This window comes from Petaurus breviceps, unplaced genomic scaffold (genome assembly GCF_028583685.1).
Source record: "Petaurus breviceps papuanus isolate PSGF00001 unplaced genomic scaffold, PetGlider_PUasm1.0 185, whole genome shotgun sequence".
In the NCBI taxonomy this organism is placed as follows: Eukaryota; Metazoa; Chordata; class Mammalia; order Diprotodontia; family Petauridae; genus Petaurus; species Petaurus breviceps.
Genome location: NW_027185797.1, coordinates 27,026,143 through 27,052,877, shown reverse-complemented (window position 1 = coordinate 27,052,877; position 26,735 = coordinate 27,026,143). Strand labels below are relative to the sequence as shown.

The following is a 26,735-nucleotide window of genomic DNA, read 5'->3' as shown; positions in this document are numbered from 1 at the left end:
GAAGGAAGGAAGGAAGGAAGGAAGGAAGGAAGGAAGGAAGGAAGGAAGGAAGGAAGGAAGGAAGGAAGGAAGGAAGGAAGGAAGGAAGGAAGGAAGGAAGGAAAGAAGGAAGGAAGGAAGGAAGGAAAGAGAGAGAAAGGAGGGAGGGAGAAGACAAGAAATAAGCATTTATTAAGTACCTATTGTCAATTATTAAGAGGCACTAAGCTAAGCGCTCTGCAAATATTAACTCATTTGATCCTCACAACTGCTATTATGAGCGCCATTTTGCAGATGAGGAAACTGAGGCAGACAGTTTAAGTGCCTTGAACGGCCACACAGCTAGTGAGCGTTGGAGGTGTTGGGCCGGCTCACTGCCTCTGCCTTCCATGTCGGGTGGGAGCAAGCGGAACCCAGTCTAGCTGCTGGCTGTCGCATGAATGCAATGGGCCGATACGTGCAGAACCCACCCTCAGAACTGCTTTCTCTGTGCAGTCCCCACCGCGCCTTCCTCTCTTGGGCTCTGGCGTCAGCACTGAAACTCCAGTCATGTGAAGGTCTGAGAGGCACAGCAAGACGTGGAAGTTAGTTTGGGAACCAAAACATTAGGTCCGTGTTCTCTGTTTCACTTGCCCTCCCTTATCAAAACCAACTTTTCTCTAAAACTCCCGGACCCTGTTAGTAGAAATGCAGATAATTTCATTTGGGAGGCCCAAGAACTTTGTCTTGGAAAAGAAAGAATGGGGGAGAGGGGGTCCCTCATAGGCCCTGAAGGCACAAAACTCCACTGCAGAAATCCTTTTAATAAATCTCAGCTCAGTTTAAGAAAAGGTCAGTTGTTAAGTACTCAGAGACTTGTACAACTTGGCTCCCTGGGGGAAAAATATAACCACAAATACAATTTCTGGATAAAACTTCTTTCTTTTTTCTTTCTCCTATCCTAAAAACACCAACAATAGCAAATCTCTTGACTTCTGTGTGTATTTTTTTTCTTTTCATTTTAAGGAGTGATCTGTAATTCCTACAACAAATCGATAGAACAATTGACGAGTATTTATTAAGCACCTACTGTGTGCCAGGGAATACAAAGAAAAAGGCTGAATAGTGCCTACCTACCCTCAAAGAGCTTGCATCCTATGGAGCACACTGTATGTACTTATATAAGGGGTAATGGGAGAGAGAAAAGATGTTCAATGAGAATAAGGAGAATTCTGAGGTCTTCTGCTGAAGGTCTTCCTGTGGTCAAAGAAAGATATTCTCTTTCTCTTTCTCTCTCTCTCTCTCTCTCTCTCTCTCTCTCTCTCTCTCTCTCCTCTCTCTCTCTCTCTCTCTCTCTCTCTCTCTCTCTCTCTCTCTCTCTCTCTGCCTTTCTCCCTTTCCCTCTCCCTCCCTTCCTCCCTCCTTCTCTCTCTGTCTCTGTCTCTCTCCCTTTCCCTCTCCCTCCCTCCCTCTGTCTCTCTCCCTTTCCCTCTCCCTCCCTCTCTCTCTGTCTCTGTCTGTCTGTCTGTCTGTCTCTCTCTCTCTCTGTCTCTCTCTTTCAAGGATTTTGGTGAAATGGGCCCCTGGACTCTAGGCAGCTGTCAGTTCAAGGGGATCCTTTTTCCCTTTCCATCTTGCTCTAATAAACTTTCATGGGAGATGGTACCCAAGTTCTGACCATCCCCAGTCCTTTTGCACCAGTAAGCATCTTCAGAAAGAAGCAGTTTGTGCTCTGGGCACAGCTGCAATAGGGTCAGCTCACAGCAGTTGACTCCATTTCAATTCCACAGTCATTTATTACAGGCCTACTGAGTGCAAGGAGCTGTGGTAGGCTCTGGAGAGACACTGTGGGAGAGTGCCTTTAGGACTCATGTGGGCTTAGTGACCCTGGACAAGTCCCTGCCTCTCAGAGCTCTAGGTGACTCTCTGAGACAGTTTTATAACAAGTGGACTGACATAAGAACAACAGCTCTTTCGAATGCTGCTGAGCCATACTGCTTTGCCCAGGCTCCCGCTTACCTCTGAAGATGGTGCTCACCCCAGATCTGGAGGTCCTTCTGTCTTGCCCAACGTTCCAGGACACCTTCCACCCAGCTCTACAAGAGGAGGGAGGAGGCGAAGGAGAAAGATGTCAGAGAAACTTTAAGGAAAAGAAACTTGGACAACGGCGAGACCAATGAAACTGGACCTGCCAAAGGCTGACCTGTCCTCTCCTTCCCAGCTGGTTTCAGGCTGACAGGCATGGCCACAAGAGCCTCCCTGACCCAGAGCAGGCTTCCCTGGTGCATTACCAGGCCCCAGAGGAGGCAGGAGGCAAGATGGAGCTGCCCTTTCTAGAAAGGGACAAGCATCTCCCTGGGGCTTCCCAGCAGCCTCTAGAACCGGTGCTCCCAGTGGGATTATTTCTCCCATTTCATAGATAAAGGAACTGAAGCTCAAAGGCATTGGGTGGCTTGGTTGGAGCCCCAGCGGCAAAGGTGAGGTCTGTACCGATGCCATCCTGACTTCGAGCTGGGCACTCCAGTGACCAAGCCACATGACTCACTCTAAAGCCCACCATCTCTAGATTTAGCACATGCCTGGTATATCCTAGGTGCTTAACAAATGCTTGGTGACTGGACCATCATCCAGCAAATCTGTGGTGGAGGGTGACAAGACCCAGAATTGCCAGGCTCAGACCCTGAGTATGGACTGGGGGGGGGGGTCTCCCTCTCTGCCCGCAGGTTTTTATTTATTCTGGGCCTGGGACAAATCCACCCTTAATAAGAATTTTGCATAATGAGCGAAAGAGGAAGTTAAAGGAAGCTAAATTTGAAAGGGAGGAAGTGGGCTGGGAATGGGCTGGGCCACCAGGATGGTTCTGACTGGTGGCTCTCTCTGTCTTGGGTTCTGCTTCAGAGAAAGGAGATGCTGTTCCTCCTGTGGAAGGACAAGCCTGCAGGTGGATGGGCATCATGGCTCTGCCTTCTGGTGCTGATGTACCCAGAGGATCCTGGCCCTGATCTGCTTGGATCAGAGCCTCAGTATTTATGCCTGGAAAATGGGGTTGACCTGCTTTTCAAGGGCACCTGTGGGGAATAATGGAGCTTAAATTCATGTTTTCTTGTCCAATGTTTCTAAAGAGCTTTCGATAGATTTGCCTTTCCTTTGATACCATCACACTGCCTGCCTTCTATCAGTCCTTATCTGTGTAGAACTCAAATTTAGCTCTCTGTCTCTCTCTGTGTCTCTGTCTCTCTCTGTCTCTCTGTCTCTCTCTCTCTCTCTGTCTCTCTGTCTCTGTCTCTCTCTCTCTCTCTCTCTCTCACACACACACAGGACTATAATCTCATTGTGGGAAAGGACTGTATCTTTTTGTATATGTTTATGTACCAACACTGAGCACATGTTCATTTCCCTGCTTCACAGATTTTCAGAGCTGGGATCAGCTCAGTAGCCGCCCAGTCTGGCCAGTGTCAGAAAAATATCTGTATCCATCACAGCCGCCCACGGCTGTGGTCAGGCAGGCCAGTTTGCTCATATAGAAAAGGACCCTCCAAGACTCGGGGAAAGCTCAAACCTTTAGGGAAGTTTGGTTTTTGCTTTCCTAACATGTCTGGATGTGTTTCTTCACAACTTTCGCTGATTGTTCCTGGTTCTGTCCTCTGGGTCTAATCCTTCTTTGATCTGATAGCTCTTTCAATGTTTGAAAACAGCTCTGCTCCCTGCTCCATGCCCCCAGCTTTTTCTTCTTTCTCCTTTAGGCTAAACATGGCCAGTTCCTTCAGCAGATGCCTCAGCAATTCAAGCATCCGTGATTTCATTAGTGTCCACACGCCTTCCACCTACACAAATTGCACCCCCTCTACAATTTAGGAGAAAGAGTAATGTCATCACAAGTCAGCTTCTTGCGGTCAGCTTCTCTGCCCTTAGCTAGGCTGGGTCTCGAAGGACAGATCTGCTTGTGGTTCATAATCAGGCCCATCAGCGAGGGCTTTCCAGCTCATGAGGCTTTTTGGGGGCTGGTGAGGGTGGATGTGCTTGCTCTGGACACAGTGGACACTCAGCAGCCAGTAGAAACACAGCTATCAGACTTCGGGTCCAGGGAGTGGGCTCCATGGGGAAAGGGCAGCTGGGGAAGGTGTGTGAAGGAAGAATACCTGGAGGGTTTAGCAAGCAAATTAAAGAATATGCTGCTTTTAAATCCGTGTAATGGGGCTATGCCAATGAAGGATCCAAAAGCAAAACCAGGGAGGGTCACCAGAAACTGGTGTGGGGGTGCAGAGAGGGGGATGGGCACCCCCCCCCAACTCCCACCCCATAGAGCAGCCAGCTGGAGTCAGGGAGGGACAGCGGGACATTCTGCTGTGCCTGAACAGACCAGTCAGCTTCCAACAATAAAAACCATGGCTCTCCAAGTGACCCCTGAGGCCATCTAATCCAAGCCCCTTCTTTTTCAGGTGAGGAAACTGAGGCCCAGGGAGATGACATCACTCACACAAGAGCACAAAAGAGCATATGTCAGAGTCAGACCCCAAAGTCACTCTTCCTTCCACTAATAATAATGGCTGACATTTATAAGAGAGTGCTTTAGGGTTTGCCTAGATTATCATTACATATGTTATCTTACTGGAGCTTCACAGTAACTTTGGGAGGTTGGGGCTGTTATTATTATACCCATTTTACAGATGGGGAAACTGAGGCTAGAATTTAGGTTGCTTGTCCAGTAGCTAGTATCAGTGGTAGGATTAGAACTCAGTCCTTCCTGATTCTAGTTCCAGACTCCATCCCCTTCACTAGAAATCTTCAAGCAAAGGCTGGATGACCACTTGTAGAGGGGCTTTCTGCACAAGTGTGGGGCCTAACCAAGATAGTCTAGTATTCTAAGTCGGTTTACCACTTGGGGCCTCAGTTTCCTTCTGTATAAAATGAGGGTTTTGGACTAGGTGACCTTCAAACTCCCCTCCTGCTCTAGACTGAAGGTTCTATAATCATAGCAAGTCAATTAACCTTCGTCTGCCTCCATGTCCTCATCTGTAGAATGGGAATATTAATCGCACCTGCCTCCCAGAGTTGTGAGAAACCAGGGAGACAGCGTATGAGATGTAAAGCACTTGGTAGCCTCTGAAACTTTCTCCAGGCTCCCTGTGATTACAGAGGATGCCCGGGCAGAGGGTATGGCTGTACAGAGGGTGGGACAGATGGAGCTGGGCTTACACAGCTTTTCTTGCAGTTTGCCGTTTGAAGGATGCCCCCTCCCCAGCACCTAAGGAAGCCACAGGAGGTGAGAACAACCCTCAGTGACTCCCACTGCCTATCAAGGGAGTTCCGAAGACCACAGCCTGACAACGAGGGGTTTTCACAGTCTGGTTTCCAGTCCAATTTCAATTCTAGTGGATTGGATTTAATTCAGCAGATAGTGACTTAGAACCTGTTGTACAACCATAGCCCTATGTTAGATGCTTGGGAGAACCCAGCTCCTGCCCTCTAGGAGGGAGCCATGAGAAACACATAAGTAATGATAATACTAAGTCACATAGAATAGAATGATGACAAGGAGGCGCAGAGTACTATGTACAATCTGAAAGGGGTTATAGCAACAGGGGGTCAAAGAGGTCTGCATGGAGGGGGTGGCAACTGAGGTAGACTTTAGAGGATGCATTTGGGGATAAGGGTGACCACTCCAAATGCATTCTCCTTGTATATGAGAAGCAGTGGGGCCTAGGGGAAAGAAGGATCGCTCTGGAGTCAACGATACACATTGGATGAATACACACACATGTACACACACGTGCGCACACACACAGTCACCCCCCACACACAAACACTCACATATTCACACACAGTCACACACACAATGCACACTCACATACCCACACACTCACACATACATACACACCCCTTCCCCTCTCTTACTCTATGATCCAGCCAAAAAGTCCTTCTCTCTGTTCTCACACATGACCCTTTCTCACTCTTCTCTGTGCCTCTGACCTGGCCATACCCCAAGCCTGGAGTGCCTCCCCCTTCCCTCTGCCTCATAGAAGAGGCAGCTCAGACACCATGTTCTGGGTGAAGCCTTTCCTGACCTCCCCCAGCTGCTCAAGTCCTCCCAAACTAGCTTGGGTTGAACTATTTGGGATGTTTCTCTTTCTAGTCATTTTGTCCATACTTGTACCTGTTCTTGTGTCCCCCACTTAGAGCATAAGCCTCTTGAGATCAGGGATTATTTCATTATTATTTGTATTCCCATCTCCTGGCAGAGTACCTCACACATTGTAAGTGCTTAATAAATGCTTGTTTATTGATTGGGTGGAATTGAGGGGAGTACAACATAGAATTGAAGGGAAGCTCAGAGACCCATGAGCCCAGGGAGTCCACCTTTTTTTATATCAGGGATCCCTTGGATAGCCTGGTAAAGCCCATTGGGCCCCTTCTCAGGAGAATGATTTTTTTAAAAAAATTATTGTCAATATTATAAGTACACAAATTCAAAATAAAGGACATTTGAAGAAAGATGCTCTCTGCACCAGAGAAAGAACTGATAAATAAATGTATAGAATACTTTTATATACATAGATAGATATACACACACACATATATACCTATTTGTATCTAATGGTAACCATCTCTAGGGCAGGATAAGGGAAGGAGAAAAAAAGGGAAAAATTATGTGATAACTTTGTTATATATTTAAAAGGAATAGCAAGTTGTACAGAATAAATTTGTAGTTGTATGTGCAATTATCTTTTATACTGTTATAGAAATGCTTGTTTTATTCCATAAAATAAGCATCAAATGCATTTTTAATTAAAAAGAAAAAATCATAATTGAAGAAAATGCTAAATTTCAAATTGAAGTAAAAAAAATATACAAGATTTTTTTTTAAATCTTAACAGAAAGAAATGCTATATTTCAGTACAGTGATAGCTATGTTTTCCCCCCTTCTAAGTTCACAGACCCTCTGAAATTTATCTGCTGACTCCAAGTTAAGAGCCCCCAATCTAACCCAAACATATCCTTTCACAGGAGAGATTTAAACCAAGAGAATTTAAGTGATTTGTCCAGGGCAACACAGGCTATAAATAGCAGGGACAAGATTTTAACCCAGATCCTCCGGCTTCCTCGTCCTCTGTACAAGCTAAGTGGAAGAAGGAGAAAATACGGTCAATTAGAGGGATCAGGAAAAGTTTCTCTCAAGAGGTGGCCCAGGAGGAACCCGCTTTGAAGGAAGTTGAAGGTAGCGGAGTGGCCGGCGTCAAGTCAGGAGGTGGTGGGCTGAGCTCAGAGGCAGCGCGAGCCGACCAGTTTTCCAGGAACAGAAAGTGTGTGAAAAGGCATGGGGTGCAGTACGTCCACGTCCAAGAAGCTGGCCTGCTTTTAATGCCAAACTGAGGGCTTTGTATTTGCTCCTAAGGGTGATGTAATCCAGCTCTGCTGGGGATAGCGCCCATCAGAATTGCTCACAAACTGCCCCGACCCTCGATGTTCCCTGGCAGACAGAAGGTGCCTAATAAGTGCTCACTGCTTGGCGGGTCGATATTGGGTATAGACGGCTTGCTCTTCCTCTAACAGGACTCGGGCATTTTTCAGCGGCTGCTCCGATGCCTGGGTCTCTCTCCTTGCTTATCTCTGTCTCCTGGCTGCTTCCCTGGCTTCCTTCAAGCCCCTGCTAAAACCCCGCCTAATACAGCGCGCCTTTCCTGAGCCCCCTTGATCCTGGTGCCTTCCTCTGCTGATCATCCTAATTTATCCTCCGCTGATGTATCTCCTTCATGCCCCCTTTGCCTCTGCCTCTAGCCGGATCATGAGTTCTTTGGGCAGAGGGACACTGTGCTTTGTTCCTTTGTTCATCTAGCACGGTACACGGCACGGAGTGGACGCTGATTTACCATGACCTAAGGTCATGGCAGGTGTTAGAGATCAAATATTTTTAACTGGGCTTAGACTGCAGTTCTAGATCTGGGAGCTCAGCCTTGGGCACTGTAGAACAATGATCCTGGCAGGGACTTTGCCTCTTCTAAGGTTTTCAAAGCCTTCACCTGCTTTGTCTCACTTTATCCTCAAAAGACTCTGTGAGGGAAGTCTGACTATTATCCTCATTTTACAGATGAAGAAACTGAGGTTCAGAGAGGCCTAAAGCCCTAGTGTCAGAGGCAAGGATTTGAAAGTGACCCCAAATCTACTACCCACCCCCCCACGCCCTCAAGCACAGCTTGCGTGGCTTGAGGGTGGATGGAGAGACCACCAGGGTGAGAGAAGCATCACCAGAACACTCAAAGTTCATCTCTTCTGCAGTTTGGCACAGGGTTGTGTCAATGGGCCCACAGACTTATGCTGACGTCTGGGAGTGAATCTGTAGCCCCATTCTCTCTCTTGCCTGCACAGGCTAAAGGCGATCCCTTCTAAGAGGTGCCTGCACCCCAGACTCCTCAGCCCCTCTGACTCTGTCCACTATGAAAACACGGGACACCCAAGTTGAGGGGATTGCTGAATAACACCACATGGGTGTGCAATGGTCTGTGACCAGAAGGTTCACTGGAAACAATTTGCAAAGGGGGCCTTAAGAAACCACCTGGATGGTTCTTTTAAATGAAAAAAGGAAGAGATACCACTTTTTTTCTGAATAATTTTTAATACTAGCTGGGTACATGTGATAGTCATTAAAGCTTATTTAACCCTGAAATTATCTGGCCCCTCCAATTCCCCCCGGGACTCTCTGGGTCTTGGGTTAAAAATCTGAAATAATGTCTGAAAGGAGGTGATACACTCTTCAAAATCTGAGTCAAATAATTCCAGGCCTCAAAGAAATTGTTTTCCAAGCAGCCGATGTTGATTGCTGTTTCATGTTTACTTCCCTCTCCCTCCATGGGGTTGGGTTTGGAGTCTTCCCTTGGCTGCCACCTTTTTTTTTTTCTTGTAGTCTGCTGTCCCCACTTTATAAAGTGCCCAACATCTTGCTGTCCAGGCTGGGCGTCGGTGGTCTGGAGATCAGCCCCCTGCATTCTGACCTCTCCCCAATCCCAGGCTTTTCTCTGTCTTTCAAGTAAAATGAAGACCTTGCGCTCTGGGAGTCTGTGAGATCGGCTCCAGCCCCACACAGCTGCCGTGTTCCCCCACCGCCCTCTCCCCAAGGAGGAGACATACTCCAAGGGAGGGTGTGCAAGCATTCCTGAGCCAGCCGGCTAATCTGGAGACATGGCTCCGTTGGCTGGGGTGCCGATTCCAAGGAAGCTCCCATTGGACTAAAAGCATCCCAGGCCTCCCCTCCCAGCAGCCCCCAGCTTGAGTGCAGCTCAATATAGATAGGACTAGGGGAGTGGGGGAGAGAGATCCGGAAAGGAACAAACAGATGAAAGGAGGAAACCCTTGTGTCTGAGTGGAATTTCCTCTGGAGTCAGGATACTCTTTATCATTAACTGGGCACAGGAAGGAAAATGGGGAAACAGTATAAAGGGTGGGGGTGGGGGTGAGGGGAGCCAGCTGAAATCAGAAATACCTGAGAGTTGGAGGGGGCAGTCCTCAGGGGGTGTCAAAAACTAAAAATAAAATGAAAGATCCTTACATTTGGATCAACAAGTGCAAATGCCTTCTTAAACTCCATGGAACCACAACCTTGAATCAAACACAGCTCAACATCAGAAATGAAGGATTTTTGGACTAGAAGTGCCCTGACTCACTTCTCTGACCTGGTGGCATCATCCTTTGTGCAATTGTTTGCCTTTTTTCAATCCAATCTTCTCTTTGTTCTCCCTTGTTGCCTTTGGATGATGGGGAGCCCTCCCAAGCCCAAACCCACCTTTAAGAATGTTTCAATCCTTCCTCTGCTCAAGGCTCTCTCTGTTGGTTCTAGAATAAAATGTAAATTCCTGTGCTTGGCATCTAAAACATGTCAGAGTCTTGCTTCAGTCTCTCTTCCAGGATGTAGTTCACATTACTCACCTCAACACATTCTCCATTCATCCAAAATGGCCTCTTGGCTGTTGCCCCCAAACTTGGTGTTAAATGTCCCACCTCAGTGCTGAGGCAGAGACTGTCCCCCATGCCTGGAATATACCCCTTCTTCATTCCTCGAGAATCCCAAGCTTCCTTTAAGATTCCTGTCATGGCCCATGTTTTAGAGAAACCTTTTCTGATCCCCTAATTAGCTGTGCCTTCTCCCTCCCCAGGTCTCAGGTGTCTTTACATTTGCTCTATATTTACTTTATATTGCCTAGTAGAAATTTAAGTTCCTTGAGGGCAGGGCTTGCCTACTTTTCATGGTTTGTCTCTGGCCTCTTGCCTCCACTATATTGCTAAAGCAAATGTACCCTTTACCTGCTCTTCTCAAAAAACAGAGCCCCTCTGTGTAACATCTATATAGATTGGCCTCAGTGGTGATTGTATGAGAGAAACACCACCTGGAGTGTTTTCCTTGGTGGAGTGGTGTGGGAGAATGGGATGGTGTAAAAAAGCATTGGATTTGGAGTCTAGGCACATGGGTTGGACTAGATGGCCGTGGAAATGCTAGAAAGCTTGAAAATTCTGTGACCTAGGTTCAAATCCCAACTCTCCCAGCTATGTGATCCTGGACAAATCACTTGATTTCTTTGGATAGGGCTGTAACTCCACCCTCTGGTGGAGGGTGCCATCTTGGCTGTTGGATTAGTGCATTTCTTTTAGATGGTTCAAGCAGGCTTTGTGACAAATCCAAAGCCCTCATTTTATAGAAGACAAAACAGAGATTCCAAGACCCAGCTGTAACTAAGATTTTTTTTTCACCTGAGGCAAATACTATAAACTGCCCCTGGATTAGGTGTAAATGTTAGAAGGTGTCTATTGAAAAAAAGAAATGGAGAAGATGCTTGGCAATAATCCTGTGACTTCAGGAAAATCATTGTAACCTTTCTCTATCTCACCTCTCCGCTATATGGCAGTTAGGCTTGGTATAAGTACAGGAAACTGGAGTGAAAAAAGGGAAAGGATAACATTCCTGACCCTGTGTGGCCCAGTGTGGTAAAGGACCCTCATCCAAAGGGGGGCACAGTTTATGTAAAATCTCGTCAACTTGATCTGAAGGTGAAACAGGCTGCAAGAGCTATTGAAATCTTTGCTTTATTCTCAAAAAAAGAAGGGGGGACATCAGCAGTCTCCTTGGTAATTCCGACGTGAGTTATACAGGCCACTGACACAGCGGACCCAACTTTATAACAACCACATTCGCTGCTGTCAAGCCACTGGCTTCATGGCGCCAGCCGTAATTACAGCAAATCACCTCTAATTCCAAGCTGCCGGCCTTGATCAAGGTGTCACTGGGAGCCACTGTGGCATCTGAGTCCCCAGAGGATGTCCTGGCTGAGGGCAGGAAGGCAGCTAGATGGAGAAATTCTGCCATTGGACAAACCCTCCTTTTCAACTCTTCACCCCTCAATAAGTACATCAGGGAGATGGTCCCCAAGCTGGGTGATTTAAGTTTCAAGTGGCTCAGATGAACAGCCCTGACCCCTCCAAGAAGAGATCTTTAATAAGCTAAGAGCTTTCTGAGAAAAGGCAAAACGTTGTCTGCTTGCACCATGGAATGGGCCAGCAGACTGAATCTGTTCATTCATCCCCTGTCCCCAAGGCTCTATGGTAGGTGAGAAGAATGGTTATTAAAAGGGGGCAGACCTTGGTCCAAAAGACAGGCTGAACAAGACACAGTCAGTAGTGGCCAACTCTTGTTAGTCTGTCTCTATCTCTGTCTGTCTGTCTCTGTCTCTTTCCTCCTTGCGTGGTTCCTCTTCCATCGTCTGAGGGAGCTAGCCCACTTCCCATTCTCCACTTTTTTGTAACTTGGGTGGGGCTGAGATGACTAACAGAGAGAGAACAGGGTTAAAAGCACAGCCTGCAAACCCAGCCAGGGAATAACTGTTCAAGGGAGGGGCCAAGGTGTGAAGTGATTGACAGCCCTCAGCAATTAAAAGAGCTTCGATGTCATTTGTGAGGGGGATAATGTGGATTTTTTTTTCCCTTTCTCAGGCTGCTTTCATTCCCTCCCTCTATAATTAGAAAGAGGCACCCATCCTGGCTGTTCTCAGCAGTGTAGGTTAGCACTCCTTCCCCCTCTCCCTCCCCACCCTTCCTTCTCCGTTTGCTTGCTTACTCTGGGGCTATGAGAACTCTTCCTTGTCTCTTTGGATGGGAGGCCTCACTTCAGAACAGACCAAGGATCCAAGCTCGAGGTAGGGGCATCCAATCCCCTTCTTTGAAAGAGGAGGTCCTAGGACTTTGTCCTGCTTGTACAAGTAGATCACAGGACTGTAGATTAAAAAGCTGGAAAAGCCTTGGGAGGTCAGCTAGTCTAAAGCCTCGTTCTGGGGGCCACTGCCTGGCCTAAAGTTATGGAGCTGGCAAGGAGGCAAAGCTGGGATCTGAACCTTGGGCTTCTAGCTCCAGTCCTCTTTCCCCACTGTGCCCTCGCCCCAATTTGCCTCCTCACTCCCTCTACCTGTGTGCCCCTGGGCAAGTGCAGTCAGTCAGTGCCTCAATCTCCTCACCTGTAAAATGGGATGGTGAGCCTAGATGACCTATAGGAGCTGGCTCTGCACTCCCAGCTCCTTTATAAGTGATTGAGCTGCTCAGGGTCATTTGTGGCCTGTGTACTGATCGAGGAGAGCAGCCTGCCTGGCATGCGGCATGCTCACGGGCTTCTCAGCAGTGATTAAGGACATCGTTCAAACCATCTATAGTCTCCTTTTGGGGGGGCAGGAGGATGTGCTGGCCTTCCCAGGCTTCCTTCAAGACTCACTTTTCAGGTGCCCTCCCCCTCCCTCAATTGCTAATACCTCCTCCCTTTGCATCGCACCTCCATCCCTTCTGCGTATACCATGTAGGCCCTGAATTATTCCCCTTTTAGGATGTGAATTTCTTGAGGGCAGGAACCATGATTTTACCTTTCTTTGTATCTCTGAGGTTTAGCATGGCCCAGCACTTAGTAAATGCGCTGGATATTCGTGGTGACCTTTGGAGGGGGATGCAGGTAGCCCAGGAGACCTGGAGAGGAAAGATTCCCACTTTACTTTTGCTGCTCAAGTCACCACATTACACTGGCTCTCAGGCGACACAGAGACAGAGACAGAGAGGGAGGGAGGGAGGGAGGGAGGAATAGAAAGAGAGAGAGAGAGAGAGGGAGGGAGGAAGGGGGAGGGAGGGAGGAAGAGAAAGAGAGGGAGAGAGGGGGAGTGTGAGTGAGGGCTCATGTTGTTTGAATCCAGAATAGGGACACTTTGGACCCTAAAAGAGTAAACTCTGATCTCTTTCTCCTTCATGGTTCTGCTGGATGCATGTGCCTGTTGGGAGCCTGTCTGGTCCAGGCCTGCAGACAGGGAGGTCAGCTTGGAAAGCTGTCCTGGAGGGAGCAGCAGGGGTGGGTATGCCCTGGAAACAGACCCCACTCAGCCCAGGGGAGAGGGCATCCAGGCAGGCCATGGAGGTCAAGCGTGGCTAAAGCTCGAGCTAGAAGTGAGTGGCCACAACCCCACTGCCGTTCCCTGACTGTTGCCTGAGCTTTGTTTCTAGTCTTGGGACTTTCCTATCCACTGTCTCAGTGGTGGCTGCTCTTTTGAGGGACATAGGCATTTTTCTGACACAAAGCAAAAGAAAGCCGGCACACAGAGGGAGATGCTGGGTGATCAGAAGCAGTCACCCAGGATCGGGCCAAAAGGGAGAAGCCACCTTTGCTGCTCTCCAGGCAGCTGTTTGGGTCATCCGAAGGCGGCACTGTTTCCCTCTCTGTTTATCCGTTTCCAATGGCGATTGTACCACTGAGTCTCCCTCAGTCTGGAACTTGGCCTGGGGCTGTTTTGGTTACATTGGAGTTTTTGCTTCAGCCCAGCCAGATTTAAATGGTGACTTCACCAGCACTGAGCTAAAAAGGAGAAGGGGGAGGAGGGAGAGAGGGAGAAAGGGAGGGAGGGAGGGAGGGAGGGAGAGGGAGAGGGCGGGAGGGAGGGAGGGAGAGGGAGAGAGCAAGAGCTAGAGAGAGAAAGGGAGAGGGAAGGGAGAGCAGGCCAGAACATTACATCACCGTTTGGCCTGGGCTCAAATGGGAAGGATATGACTCAGTCCAGCTAGTTAAGCTTTGGCTCAACTTCTCCATACACTCATTCCAGGGCTCTCATGTTCTGCACCTCAGCAGGGAATTCAAGCTCAGTGATGTCCATGAGGTTTGTTTTTAATTTTCTTTTCCTTTTCTGAATTTTATGTAGTTCACCCCACACACACACCTTCTCCTCCTCCTTCTTCCTCCTCTTCCTCTTGTTTTTGCCTTCTCTTCTCCCCTTCTGGTCTTTGTTCCTCGCCTTCCTCCTCCTCTTCCTCCTCCTCTCCCTGTTCTCCCGGACTCCTATAACTTGCCTTACAAGTGGCATTTCTGGGGACTCGGGGGAGCTTGGGCGCGCGCCCCGCCGGGGCTCTGGGCTGCTTGGCTACCTGCAGAGACTCCAGCTGCAGCCGCGGGCGCATCTGGATCGGCCCGGAGAGGCAACAAACAAACAGCCGGGGACCGTAACTGACAAACAAAAGCGGCGGCGGCGGCGGCGGCGGCGGCGCAAACTCCCGGCGACCGAAAAGTTTCTTTGCCGCTGGTGCTGCGGGCTCCGCTTCGGAGGAGACCGGGAGAGAGTTAAAATGCAGGAACCAATGGCCTGGGCGGTGATGTCATGCTCAGGGCTGCAGGGTAGTTAAGTAATGTGAGAGCAGGGGGGGGTCAGGGCTGCTGAACATTTACCTGTTCTCAAGGGGGTTCGAATTTACCATCCATCTCGGACTGTAACGGCTTCAGACTACAGCCCCTAATTATTCACAGACACCCCCTTTTTATCTTTTATTATTAAAAGTAAAACTGTATTAGGCTATCTCTAAAAATGTGATATTATCACAGCTGGGGATCATTTGCCACCAAAATTCCCTTCTTCCTTTTCTTTTCTTTTTTCTTTAAAAGACTTCCAAATGCAGACGGTGCTTTTTCAAGGGGTGCAAGGAGTTTTCTGAGAGTAACTAGTGAATTGGGAATGCCTGGGAAGCTCTTCGGTCGGTTTGTCACGGGTCTTCTCCTAGAAAGAGATGATTTAAGTTAGGTGTACAGTAAAGTGACCTCGAAAGTGAAGCCAGGTTGAAACATGCTTACTTCTCCCCAGAGAGGTGGTGGAAGATGGGCGTGAGATGAGGCATGTGTTGTCCAATAAGGTCAATAGGTTGGTTTGTTTCACGTAGCTATAATTCTTTGTTACAAGTAAGGGTTCTGAACCAGGGAGGGGTTCATCTGGGAAGTGATAATTTTTGTTTTTAAAAAGCATCACTAAAATGTTTCCTTTTTCAACAAAGTAAGGGTAGTCTTTGCCCCTCTAAATTATTTTCCTGTTCATTTAGATTCTGTGTTGGCCTTGGAGTTTTATCTTTTGATAATCCTAGTTTCTTCCAAGCTTCTCCTTTATAGCCTTAATTGCAAACTTCCTCTCTACCCTAGGATACAGAGTGACAAATAAAATTTTCTAGATGGATTGTTTTCTTAGATTAAAAGCATTCTTAAGCTGTGTCCTTAAGCTGGTTTTAAAATTATATATATATATATGTATATTTCAAAATAATTGTTTCTTCGGTAATACTACATATTTTATTGTATATATTTAAAAACATTGCTCTGAGAAAGGGTCCAGAGGCTTCAGCAGGCTGACTACCTCAGGTAGTGACAGGAACAAAAAAGGCCATGAACCCTCTCTTAGAGAGAAGCAGTAATTAGCATGTGGCTATTGGAATAAGCAGCAAATATGTAAGAAAAGCCTAAATTCTGATGCTTGACACTGTCATGAGAACTAAACTAAATCCCAGCTACCTGTTCCTTGCCTCCGGTACCTGGGACCCTGATTGAAACTCTTCAGATGGATTGCTGCTCAGTTCCTTTCTGGGTCTTTCATAATGTGGGTCCAGGGCTGGGATGATACTCACGAGGACTGATGCTTTCTGGACTGCTGTGGCAATCAGTTAGGGTCATGGGACTGGACTGAGGAAGAGGCCACGGATGGCCTCCTTGGGCCTCTACCTGTCTGTATAACAATCACCAGCAAAAGGGCATATACACATGTAGCATGTGATACAAGGTGCACCAAGTATTTATATTGTTTAAAATACATATTTTTGATGAAGTAAACTAGATCCCTTGTATAAGCGGGGGTAGTGGGAAGAATTCTGCCTTTGGAGGTGGAAGATATGGGTTCCAGTTTTGACTCTGCTACTTACTATGCCCTTAAGCACATGAAGGACAGTTTGGTTTATTTATCTGGATCAGAGGACTCCTATGGCCACACCCATCCAGCTATAAATCTAGAATCTTAAACTTTATTATTTACTGGGAACCAACCAATTTTTCTAAATAATGATACAACTTGAAGATTTGCAAAGCACCTTACAAATACTATTTCATTTTAACCCTGGGAGGCAGGTTTTATTATTATTCCCATTTTACAGATGAGGAAAACAGAGGCAGCAAGAGGCTGGGTAACTTACCCACAGTCACATGGTGTCTGAGGCAGGATTTGAACTTACTGACTCCAATAGAATATGATTCTAATATAAATATCTGTGGATATAAAACATAAGCTCCTTGAGAGCTTCTTTTCTGTCTCTCTTCCCTTGGTAGTTCTCATTCTTTTTCTCTCTTTCTGCTCTCTCTATACATATATATGTATGAATATATGTGAATATATGAATTATATACACATCTGTATCTAAGTCTAAAGAGAGAGCTCAAGAGTATTTGGCAGAATTTTTTTCTTAGAGTGATGCCTATTAAATATAAGTAGAATTAGTAGGTTAAGAGAAATGAAATGGGAGAAATAGCTTCTCTTCTACTCTGAAGGTTTCTTGGCATTGAAGACCTCTCGAAAGGTGAAACTCCAATTTCAAACGCTGCATGGGGGTAGTACTCAAGGAGAAATAATTGCCTCTGTAAGGTGGTTTAAAATTGAGAAAGTATAAACAGTTGAAGTCAGCCATTCAGGAATAATAGTAAAGAAATCAACTCCAAATGCTCTTAAAAAAAAAAAAACCCAACAACTCAGCCAATTCAAATTTATGAAGTGCTTACCAGGAGCTGAGAGAGATTCAAAGTTTAGATAAGACACAATCCTGTCTTCATGGAGCTTTTAATCTAAAGGGTTTAGGCAAAGCACAGAAGAGCCTGTGATGGCATACTAGGGTGGGTCAAGAGAAGAGGTATTTGTGTGAATGGCATCTTCAAAGTAATGGTTAGGGAACATGTCCCGTAGGGATGCCCTGATGGGCTGCTCTTAGAACTCAAGAAATAAGTGAGATTTAAGGTTCTTTACTTAACCCTCAAAACCGGAAAGGTAGACATAAAAGTTCATTGGAAAGTTGTTTTTTTTTTTTTCCCTTGAGTAATACATCCACTTTTCTGGCCAAATAATGCTGCGGCACTTGTAAAACTTCAGGAGCCATCTACAGATCCCGTCAACCATATTCATAAAGAAACTCTAAGGAGAGATCATTTGTTTGGAGATTTAGAACTGGACAAAGTCAGACTCCATCTAGGCTGACGCTCTCATTTTTTGGATAAAGAAACCAGGCCCAGAGAGAGAAGGGAGGAGGCTACACACAAGGAAAAGTAACAGAAGCTGGATTTGAATCCAGGTCACTGCCTCCAAATCTGTTGAGTTCTTCCCACTACACCACATTGCAAGTAACTGACTACTTATGGGGTGAATGAGTGTGAGGACTGGAGGGAAGGGCAGACAAGGGATGCCTTGAAATGGGACACTCACCTCTTCAGGTGCAAACCTGGATTGGGACCAATGGAAAGAAACCAGAGGTGATTATCACTATGTGTTATGAATCACACAGGAATGTCTACTGCACGTCAGTGATCAGGCAGAAGGAGAGAGTTCTCCAGACTGCCTAGGAATATGATTCAACATTTGGTTTTGGTTTTTGGAGAGATTCAGTCTGGGCAGGAAAATGAGTTCTGAAGAATCGTGCTTAGGATTAAATATCAGGTGTGTGCTCCTCTCTGGTAGGTAGGGATGGACATGCTCTTTGGGTCTAAACCCACTCTTGAGGCTTCACTTCTGTTAACAGAACACTTTCCCGAATCCCTAATAGTAATAGGAAAGTGGGTGTGGGGGGAAGGGTGTGTATCCATTGTGTGCTTTCAGATCATTACTCTCTGAGCCTCAGTTTCCTCTCCTGTAAAATAAGGTCCATAATACTTTCACAAACAACTTCTAAGTTGTATGGAAAAGGCTATTATTGAAGTGCTACAGAAATATGTTTTATTATTTTGAGCTCAGATGGGATTCCTGATGGTTTGGAGAAAACTGTGGCCCCCTCAGCCTTCAGAAATCCTTTCTTTGGGGATTCCACTACTCTCACCCCCATTGTAAGTTTCTCTCTCTCTTGAAATGACTGTGTATACAAAGGAAGAAGGGAAATGGGGAAGGATTGGCATAGGGGGTGATAGAGGGGAGTTGTCTTCAAGTACCTGAAAGGCTATGCCTTGCTGTGCTTGGACCTAAAGGGCTGAATTAGGATCCAATTTACAAAGAAACCGATTTAGGCTTGAGATTAGGAAAAAACTTCATGAAATTAGTGTAACCCCTAAGCAAAAGGCTCCTGAAGGGGAATTTCAAGAACTAACTGACCCTTTGTTGGAGATGTAGCATCTAGTCTAACTCTCATTTTACAGATGAGGAAACTGAGGCCCAGGGAGATACTTCAAGGTCACACACGTAGTAGGGTTAACAGCTAAGATTTGAACCCGGGACCTCTGTCTGAGCCCTTGCCACTGCACAGGTCCCAGACTTAGGAGCTGAAAGAAACTGTGGGGCACAGGGGAAATTAGGGAGCGTTCTGAATAAAAGTGAACTGATACGTGTGTGGTTCCCCGTATCTGTTTCCTTTTTTCTTTTTACTCTCCTGAGATTCTGTTCTTGAAAGAAAATTCCAAGTGCCTTTATTACGGAAAGATGGGGATATTATCATAGTTTCAGTCACCTAATATGGGAAGCAGCAGAAAGAACAAAGGAAAGTGTGTGTGATGGTAGTAATGGGGAGGGGAGAGCACTAGGGTATCTTGGAAAGAGACTAAGAGAAACTGAGTCAAAAGGGCTGGACTTGAGTTCCAACCTTCCACCAATAGAATTATGTGTGGGACATCAGCACTCCCTTTATCTCCCTCAATTTCCTCATCTGGGAAAAGATGGTTAGATTACCTATGAGGTCCCTTCCAGCTTTAAATTTATTTATAAAAATTTTAGGTTGCATTAGTCAGTGCTGAGATCCATAGATTCATGGGGTTTAGGGCTGGACAAGCCCTAAATATGACCCATTTCAGCCTTATTTTCCAAAAACAGAAACTCTGGGAAGCTCGGAGAAGTTGACTTGCCTAAAGGCACCAGGCAGTAAGTGGGCAGGGCTGGAATTTGACCAAGGTCCTCTGGTCCCAAAGCCAGCCCTCTTTCTGCTACTTTCCACACTCATGTTGTGGCCCAAATACTGATTTTTTTTTAATCCAATTCATAAGACTGAGTGAGGACTCCAGAAAAAAAAACCAAACATCTCCCTTCACATACATTTAAGGAATTCTGGTTTCTTTGACTACCATACTTTCCTTGACTACCGTATTCTCTCCTATGGAAATTGGCTTGGAATAGCTCTCCAAAAGTCAATTCCATCTTGTTCTTTGACTGGAAAGTGTTTTCATCTGTTCACTGATTTTTGCCTGATGTGGTGGAGCTTTAACATTGCAGTAGCAAGAATAGTATGTGGAGCAATCTAAACAAATCTGCTGCTCGAGGAATGTTAAACTAGGGACTATATGACCCCTCCTAAATGACCCTGTGAAGGGGGATTAATTTCATTATGATGAGGAAGCTAAGCCTCATGAGATCACAGATTTATAGCTGGAAGGGACATTAGAAACGAGCTCTCTCCTTTTGCAGAGGAGGAAACTGAGGCACGGAGGAACACAAAGCTGGAGCCAGCATTGAAGCCTAGTGCTTCTGACTCTGGGTGCCTTCCCCCTCCTGTACTGCAGGTTGTAAGCATGGGAAAGAGTTGCATGTAAGCAAAGAGGCTCTGTTGGGCCACTTCCTACCTGGGAGACAGACACCAAACAAGTCCCTTTGACCCTGGGATTCTGTTTCTTCATCTGTAGATGAAGGGATTGGTCCTGACGCCTCCAGGGTCCCAGCCAGCTCTGTGATCCATTCATCTCTTCCTACTAGGCCAACGGCGGCAGCAAAGCTTGCTTAATGATTAATGAGCCATAACTACACCCAAGAAAATGCAATCAATAGCTTGCTGCCAATACTCTCGTCCTCTAAAGATTGGTGATCTCACTGGTGGGGGCTCATGCAGGGCTTGTAACTGCTCCGTGACTTCATGCTGCGGCTCAGCCCCTTTGGCTGGCTCAGTAATGATCCTCTCTGAGCACGGTTAGTTCTCCAATGGAGACAGATCCAAATGCCCTGCTATCTCCATGTGGCCTAGAAGACTTGATGCTCCTCTGGCCACGGCTGTGAGAACGCACGTTGTCATGGAAAAGACTCTGGAGTTTGGGATCTAAAGAACTGGGTTAAAATCCTGGGTGTGTTTACTTACCGTGTGACTTTGGGGAAGTCATTTCTCCTCCCTGGGCCTTGGTGGCCTTGGAGGGTTGTTCCTGCTCTAAAGCCCCGCTCTGTCACTGAGTGACCTCGGGCTCCTAATGGCAAAACTAAGGGACTGGACTAGGCAGTTTCTGAGATTCCTTCCAGGTCTGGGTCCTTATGGAAAGTATAATAGCACTTTGTCTTCCAATGTGCCTTAAATTCCACAAAGTGTTTCCTTTTGACAGCCCTCTGAGGGATCTACTGCATACCCATTCCACAGATGAGAGAACAGGCTCAGGAAGAAGTGATTTAGAATTAAACCATGGGGCCACAGATTTAGGACCACAAGAAACCTCAGAGGTCGTGAAGTCTACCCCCTTTTAGAACAGAATAAACTGAAGCCAAAAGAAGGAATTTCCTAGCTCAGCATTATACGATAACTAAGTATCTGAGTTGAAATATGAGTCCCACATCTTCCTGACTCCGGTCCCAGCGCTCTCTTCATTACTCTGTGCTGTCTTGCTCATAGGTAGTTGTCAAGATGCAGAACTGGGATTAGAACCTAAGCCCTCAGACTCGTCTTCCATAGAGAAGATGGTACCATCACCCATCTTCCAGCTCCATGCACTGGACCCTGCCTTCGGGGCCTCCAGCTCTGCCCCCTGGAGACACATCTAGTCCAACAATCAGCAGGCAACATATGGTTTATGTCTCTTCTCCAGATTGTAACTACAACTGAATGCAGCCTTGCCCGTGAATTTTCTCCCTTTGGTTCTGATGATTGCATCCGAACCAGATCCTTCCCCAGTGCCCAGCCTAGAGAACATAAAAACCCCGATGAATGTCAGTGTCCCGAGGCGTGTATAGACTGTCTGTCATCTTGATGGGAAGTTGAGAGCAGAGCCCAGTGGCTGGCTTTTGTAAGCTGCACCAGGGCTGGGCCATGGTTCCCAATATTAGTCATTGTGTTCAGGGCAGTAGCTGCTGTGTAAGAGCCCAGGAACATTTTTCAGGGAAGAATGCTCTCTAAAAACCAAGCAGAGGCCAGCTCTCTGGCTTGGCTAGAACCCGGCATTGTGGCGGCAACGTGGCAGCAACGTCATGGGATGAGATGGACATGCACTAGGCCTGTCCATCATCGTCACTGGGGCTCTGTCCCCTTTAGAACTCCCTCACCGAGATCCACACCATAACTGATGGAGAAAGCAGCTGCATGGCAAAAATGGCCAGGGCCCAGTTCAGCTGGGAAGGGGATTGTGCTTGGGAACAACCAGCCCTGTCCCAGGCATTTTCCAAACAGAGTTTGGATCCTAGATGAGACCCGATTACCTGTGAGACCTTAGACAAGTGAGGCCTCACTGCTTTCCCATAATCTATAAAATATGTTTGTGAAGGGGGTGATGCAGGGAAGAGGAGACAGGGAGGGAGTGGAAGTGTTCTTCCATGTGGTCTAACTGGCCCTTTCTAGCTTTGCATTCATGATTCTATTATTTTGGACCCAGTAATAGAATGCCACCCCACAAATATACACATATACATACATGTATGTATGTAAATTTGTATGTGTGTACATGCAAATAGCCATCTATATGGCCATATACATCTCTATAGAGATCTTTGTATATATGGCTGTCTACGTGCATACAAACATCTCCAAACATGTTCATATGTGAGCACATTCATCTAGATTCGTATTTATGGACATAACCATATGTATGACTCCAATATAATGAAGCCATTTGGATCCTCTTTGAGAATGAAGAACAACAACCGACCAGTGTGTATGGACATATTGTATGGGGTGTATGCACGTATCCCACTCTCTCTGTATGTTATTGCATGTATATTTGCATGCATGCATATTGTATGTACACTCATATAGGTGGACATTCCTACACACACAGACAGATACATGAACACACACACACGCATAAAATTTTCCTTATACTCTGAGACTGCCTTCCACATTCTCTGTCTTTCAGTGACGCTGATCTCCTGGATACTCCTGGACACTCTATCTCCTGACTCTGAGCATTTGTCCTGGCTGTAGTCCATGCCTGGGATGCCCTCTCTCCTCATCTCTGCTTCCGCGTTTCCCTTATTTCTTTCAGATCCCAACTGAAAATTCCACCTTCTGCAAGGATCTCTGCCCATCCTCCTACGTTCTAATGCCTTCCTCCTGTTGATTATCTCCAGTTTATCCTGTCTTCATCTGTACATAGGAGTCTGGATGCCTTCTCCTTAGACTGGGGGCACCCTGAGGGCAGGGCATGTCTTTTACCTTTTTCTGTATCCCTAACCTTATCGGAGTGCGGTGCTCTGTAGGTGTTTAATAAATGTTTACTGACTGACTGAGTACAGACATCTTAAAGGGATATGGTCCTGTCTGGATTATATCAAGCACGGAAGATCTTCCCCATAATGATCTTGGCATAGAAGTGTATCCAGGGGGTGTGTTTCCCTTCTTTCTTCCCAGACAGGCAGTGCATAGTGTAGGGCTTAGCGTCCTAGACTTGGAGTCAGGCAGTTCTAGGACCTGTGGGCCAGGTCATTTTTTTCTCTCTGAGCCCATGATTTCCTCGTCTGTATAATGGGAATGAATAAGGAAATGCTTGTTTTTAAAAATTCAAAATAACAGCCCCCATTTTATGAGGGGCATTATGAGGATCCAGTGAGATAAACGATTATGGCTGGAAGATGCCTTAGAACAGGGTTTTTCCCCTTGACCTGTGGCCATATTTCATTAGCCATTTTCAGTATTATTGGTTTTCTTGGCAATAGTATGGATCTTATTTGATGCATTTAAAAGCACCATTCTGGGGAGGGGTCTCCAGGTTTCGCCTGACTACCAACATGTCCATGCCCAAGGACCCAGATCCCTGACCCTAGAGGACAGTTAGTGAGTCCAACTTTCTCATTTTACCAAAGAGAAAACTGATTCTCAGGGCCAAGTGATGTGCCCAAAGCCTCAGGAAGCAATTGGCAGAAGCAGGATCTGAGCTCATGTCCCCTGATCATAAATCCAGACTGTTCTTTTCAATACAAAGAGCTGACATATATGAAAAGACTTTAAAGCATTAGTGAAACGTCAGCTAGGAATCAATCAGCCAATATTTATTAGGCACCTACTGTGTGCCAGGCACCATGCTGAGTGCTGGAATTAGGGTTAACATTATTTCCAGAAAAGTTCTTAAAACAAGTGGCATCATTTAGACAAATCTCTGGAGTGGCCTTTGGGTCCAAATCTTGCCTTTGACACGTATTGCTGGTGTGACCTTGGGTAAGTCCTTTCTCTCTGGGTCTCGTTTCCTCATGAATACAATGATGGAGTTGAACCAGGTAAACTCCAGGGTCCCTCCCAGTTCTGGATTTATGATCCTATGCAGTGTAAGCCAGTAACAGGGCTAGGAAGAGACCCCATTATCCTGTCTTAAGATCTTGAAGGGTCCCCTCTTTCTGACCTGGGGAAGTTTAAGCTATCTCATTTGGCCAGGAGGGAATTGCTAGGTGTTCCCCTGCCCTTCCCCACCTTCCAATGACATCAAAGATGGTGTATATAACTAGAATGAGGTTCAGTTAATTGTCCTTTTGCAGCTGACTCCTGCCTGACCTGAGTTTACCATGATATTCAGCAACTCTTCACAGTGAGGACCAGCCCCTTTTAATTCTTCTGACATTAATCATAATCGCTGTAATTAGAATGCAACCACTTAGGATAATGCAGATTTAATTTGTAGCATCAGTGCTTTTTTGGCCTGACAGTTTCGATTTCCTTAGCATCCCCTGAGGTATTCTTCTACCTCTCCCAGAGACAAAGAATGTGCCTCCCTACAGTCCTTTGCCTGCCCTGGTCCCCAAGTACCAGCTCTCTTCCTCCCATCAGAGCTCACATGATCACAGATTTCGAGCCAGACAGAAATTTTGGGGCCCATCTAGTTCAACCCCTTTATTTTTTAAAGGGGCAAACTGAGTCCTAGTGAGGGGACATGACTTGCCCAAGATGTCAGAGATGTCAGGCCCAGATCCACTCACTCCAAGTTCAAGGTTATCTATCCCTCATCCCTTAACCATGACTAAAAGAGATCCCCGGGGATCATAAAAGAAGTCAGACCTTTCTCCTGTGGATGAACTCAGAAACCCCTCACCACTGCCAGGGTCTCTGATAGGATGGAATGACAAGGTACGACTCACAGGAACTTCAGAGACCAGCGTTGGCAGCATTTGTTCAGGGACACAGAACTGGCTGCTGAGATTAGAAGCGAGGTTTCATTTCTTTCCCCCTCAATCCATTCTGCCTCTTACCGTTTCTTCCATTCCTTGGGATCAGATTGTCCAGAGTTTTCCATGGTTCCTTTCCCATCAAGATAGGAAGCTGCACTAATTCAATGTGCCCGGGTGTTTCCTAGATTCCAGAACCACATGGGCTGCTTTGCCCTGGCATTTGCCAGTGTTTTTTTGAGGAGCAAAAAGTTTCTGTAGGTCACAGAGAGATGGGACCAAGGAGAGGCCAAGAGCCCAAAGAGCCCCCTTGAAAGGCCCACCCTAGGCAGTCACCATGCTTGTCAGGAGCTGGGGGGGTTTGGACAGGAGTGCCCTTTCTCCTTCACCGCCTTGTTCCGTCACCTCTCTGTGGACAAGGAACCCTTCTTATCTGGGAGGAGTAACAAGAGAGGCTAGAAAAGGCAAGATGGCCCCTTCCATTTGGCAAGAAGGGAATATGCTTTTCCACCTCTAGCCACCCTCGCCTTTTTGTGTTTAGTTTGTGGGTGGGGTGTGTTGACCCATTGCCCAGACATTTTGGAAAGTCATCAGCCAATCATGGCGGAAGGGAGGCAAGTATGCTGGAGCCAAACTCTCCTCTCCTCTGTCCTCTGTCCCCAGCTCAGTTCCTGGGTTTCTTGGGGCTGGTTGGGTCTCGTACAGCAGCGGCCCAGTCTTTCCCCCAGAGCTGGGCAGGATGTGCGTATGTCTCCTCTCAGATGTGACCTGCTAATTCCTCTATGGGCCGTTTCCTCTCTCTTCTTCCTCAGTCAGGGGAAGATTTTGAGAACTCAGCTCACAAACAACAGAACATCGGTGATGTAATCACACGATCTCAGAGTTAGGACTGAAAAGGACTTTAAAAACCACCTCTTCTAACTTCTTCATATTTCAGATGAGGAAACTGAGTCCAAGAGTAGACATTAGAATTATAAACAGAAGCGATCTTCAGAGAAGTTAGACCTTTGTCCCACAGCTGCATCTGCCTCCCCCACCCCATCCTGATTATGCCCCGGGCCTTTGACAAGATAGAATCAAAGAATAACAGTCTCTGAAAGGACCTTCCAATCCTTCTTCATTTAATAGACCAGACTGAGTCCCAGAGCTGGGCAGTGACCTGCTACAAGGTTATACTAAGCATCCTGTCTGTAGCTTGTTGGTCCACGGTTACTGACTTGAATATTGTCTCCCTCTTTAGAGTGTGAGCTCCTTCAGAGCAGGGACTGTACCACGCAAGGATTCCTCTCCTTTGTATCCTCAGCACTCACGGTGCCTGGCCCATAGGAGTCTAGTTGGCCCTGCTTACAGGTAACAACAGCCAGAGCTCCGTTTTGCTTTGATGGACTCTTAAGCCTCTTGACCTCAAATGGATGTTGAAAATATATCTCTTCTAACTACTGCTCTGAATCTAAAATTCCCGTGTGATGGCAGTCTAGATGATGTCGGGTGCCATGGTGATGGGACCTTGAAAGTTGCATTCAAGGCCATTGTGCCGTGTACTCCCAGAGTACTTCAAGATAAGGGTCAGAGAGGAAGTTGAAACTCTTCCTCTTGGCAACAATCTGGGGCAAAGCCCCATTTGCCCTATTCTAGTTAAGGCTCTTCTACACTGAGTAGTAACTCTCGGATAACATAGTGTGTTTCTTTTAGAATTCTATTGCCATCCTAATTCGGCTTCATGGTTTGTTCATAAGCCTCGTTGAGAGAGGTCTTTAGCCAAGTAACTGGGAAAAAATATCTTGGGGAGGAATATGAATAGGTGTCCCCACTGAGACTGTATTTGTCTCCTTCGGTTAGCACTGTGTGTGCAGTATTGGGTTTCTCTCTAAATTCAGCAGGTTCTTGGTTTTCAACTCTGCTCCAATCATTTTGCTTACAGCTGGCAGAATGTGCTTTTCTAGTTCTTTGAACACAAGGCTT

The 26,735-nt window shown here is 46.6% G+C and overlaps 1 protein-coding gene across 9 annotated transcripts in view; it reads left to right on the top strand.

Annotated features, from left to right (window-relative positions):
* The window catches only part of CREB5 (cAMP responsive element binding protein 5), a 508,305-nt gene that overhangs the window by 319,530 nt on the left and 162,040 nt on the right, over positions 1 to 26,735 (top strand). The window contains exon 1 of one of the 9 annotated variants that reach the window (XM_069088646.1): positions 13,922 to 14,117. The exons of the other annotated variants lie outside the window; for them this stretch is intronic. Coding sequence (XP_068944747.1) covers positions 14,071 to 14,117 — 47 coding nt within the window. The 5' untranslated portion in view covers positions 13,922 to 14,070. Of the gene's footprint in view, positions 1 to 13,921; positions 14,118 to 26,735 lie in introns of those variants that run through there. 9 annotated transcript variants of the gene reach the window in all.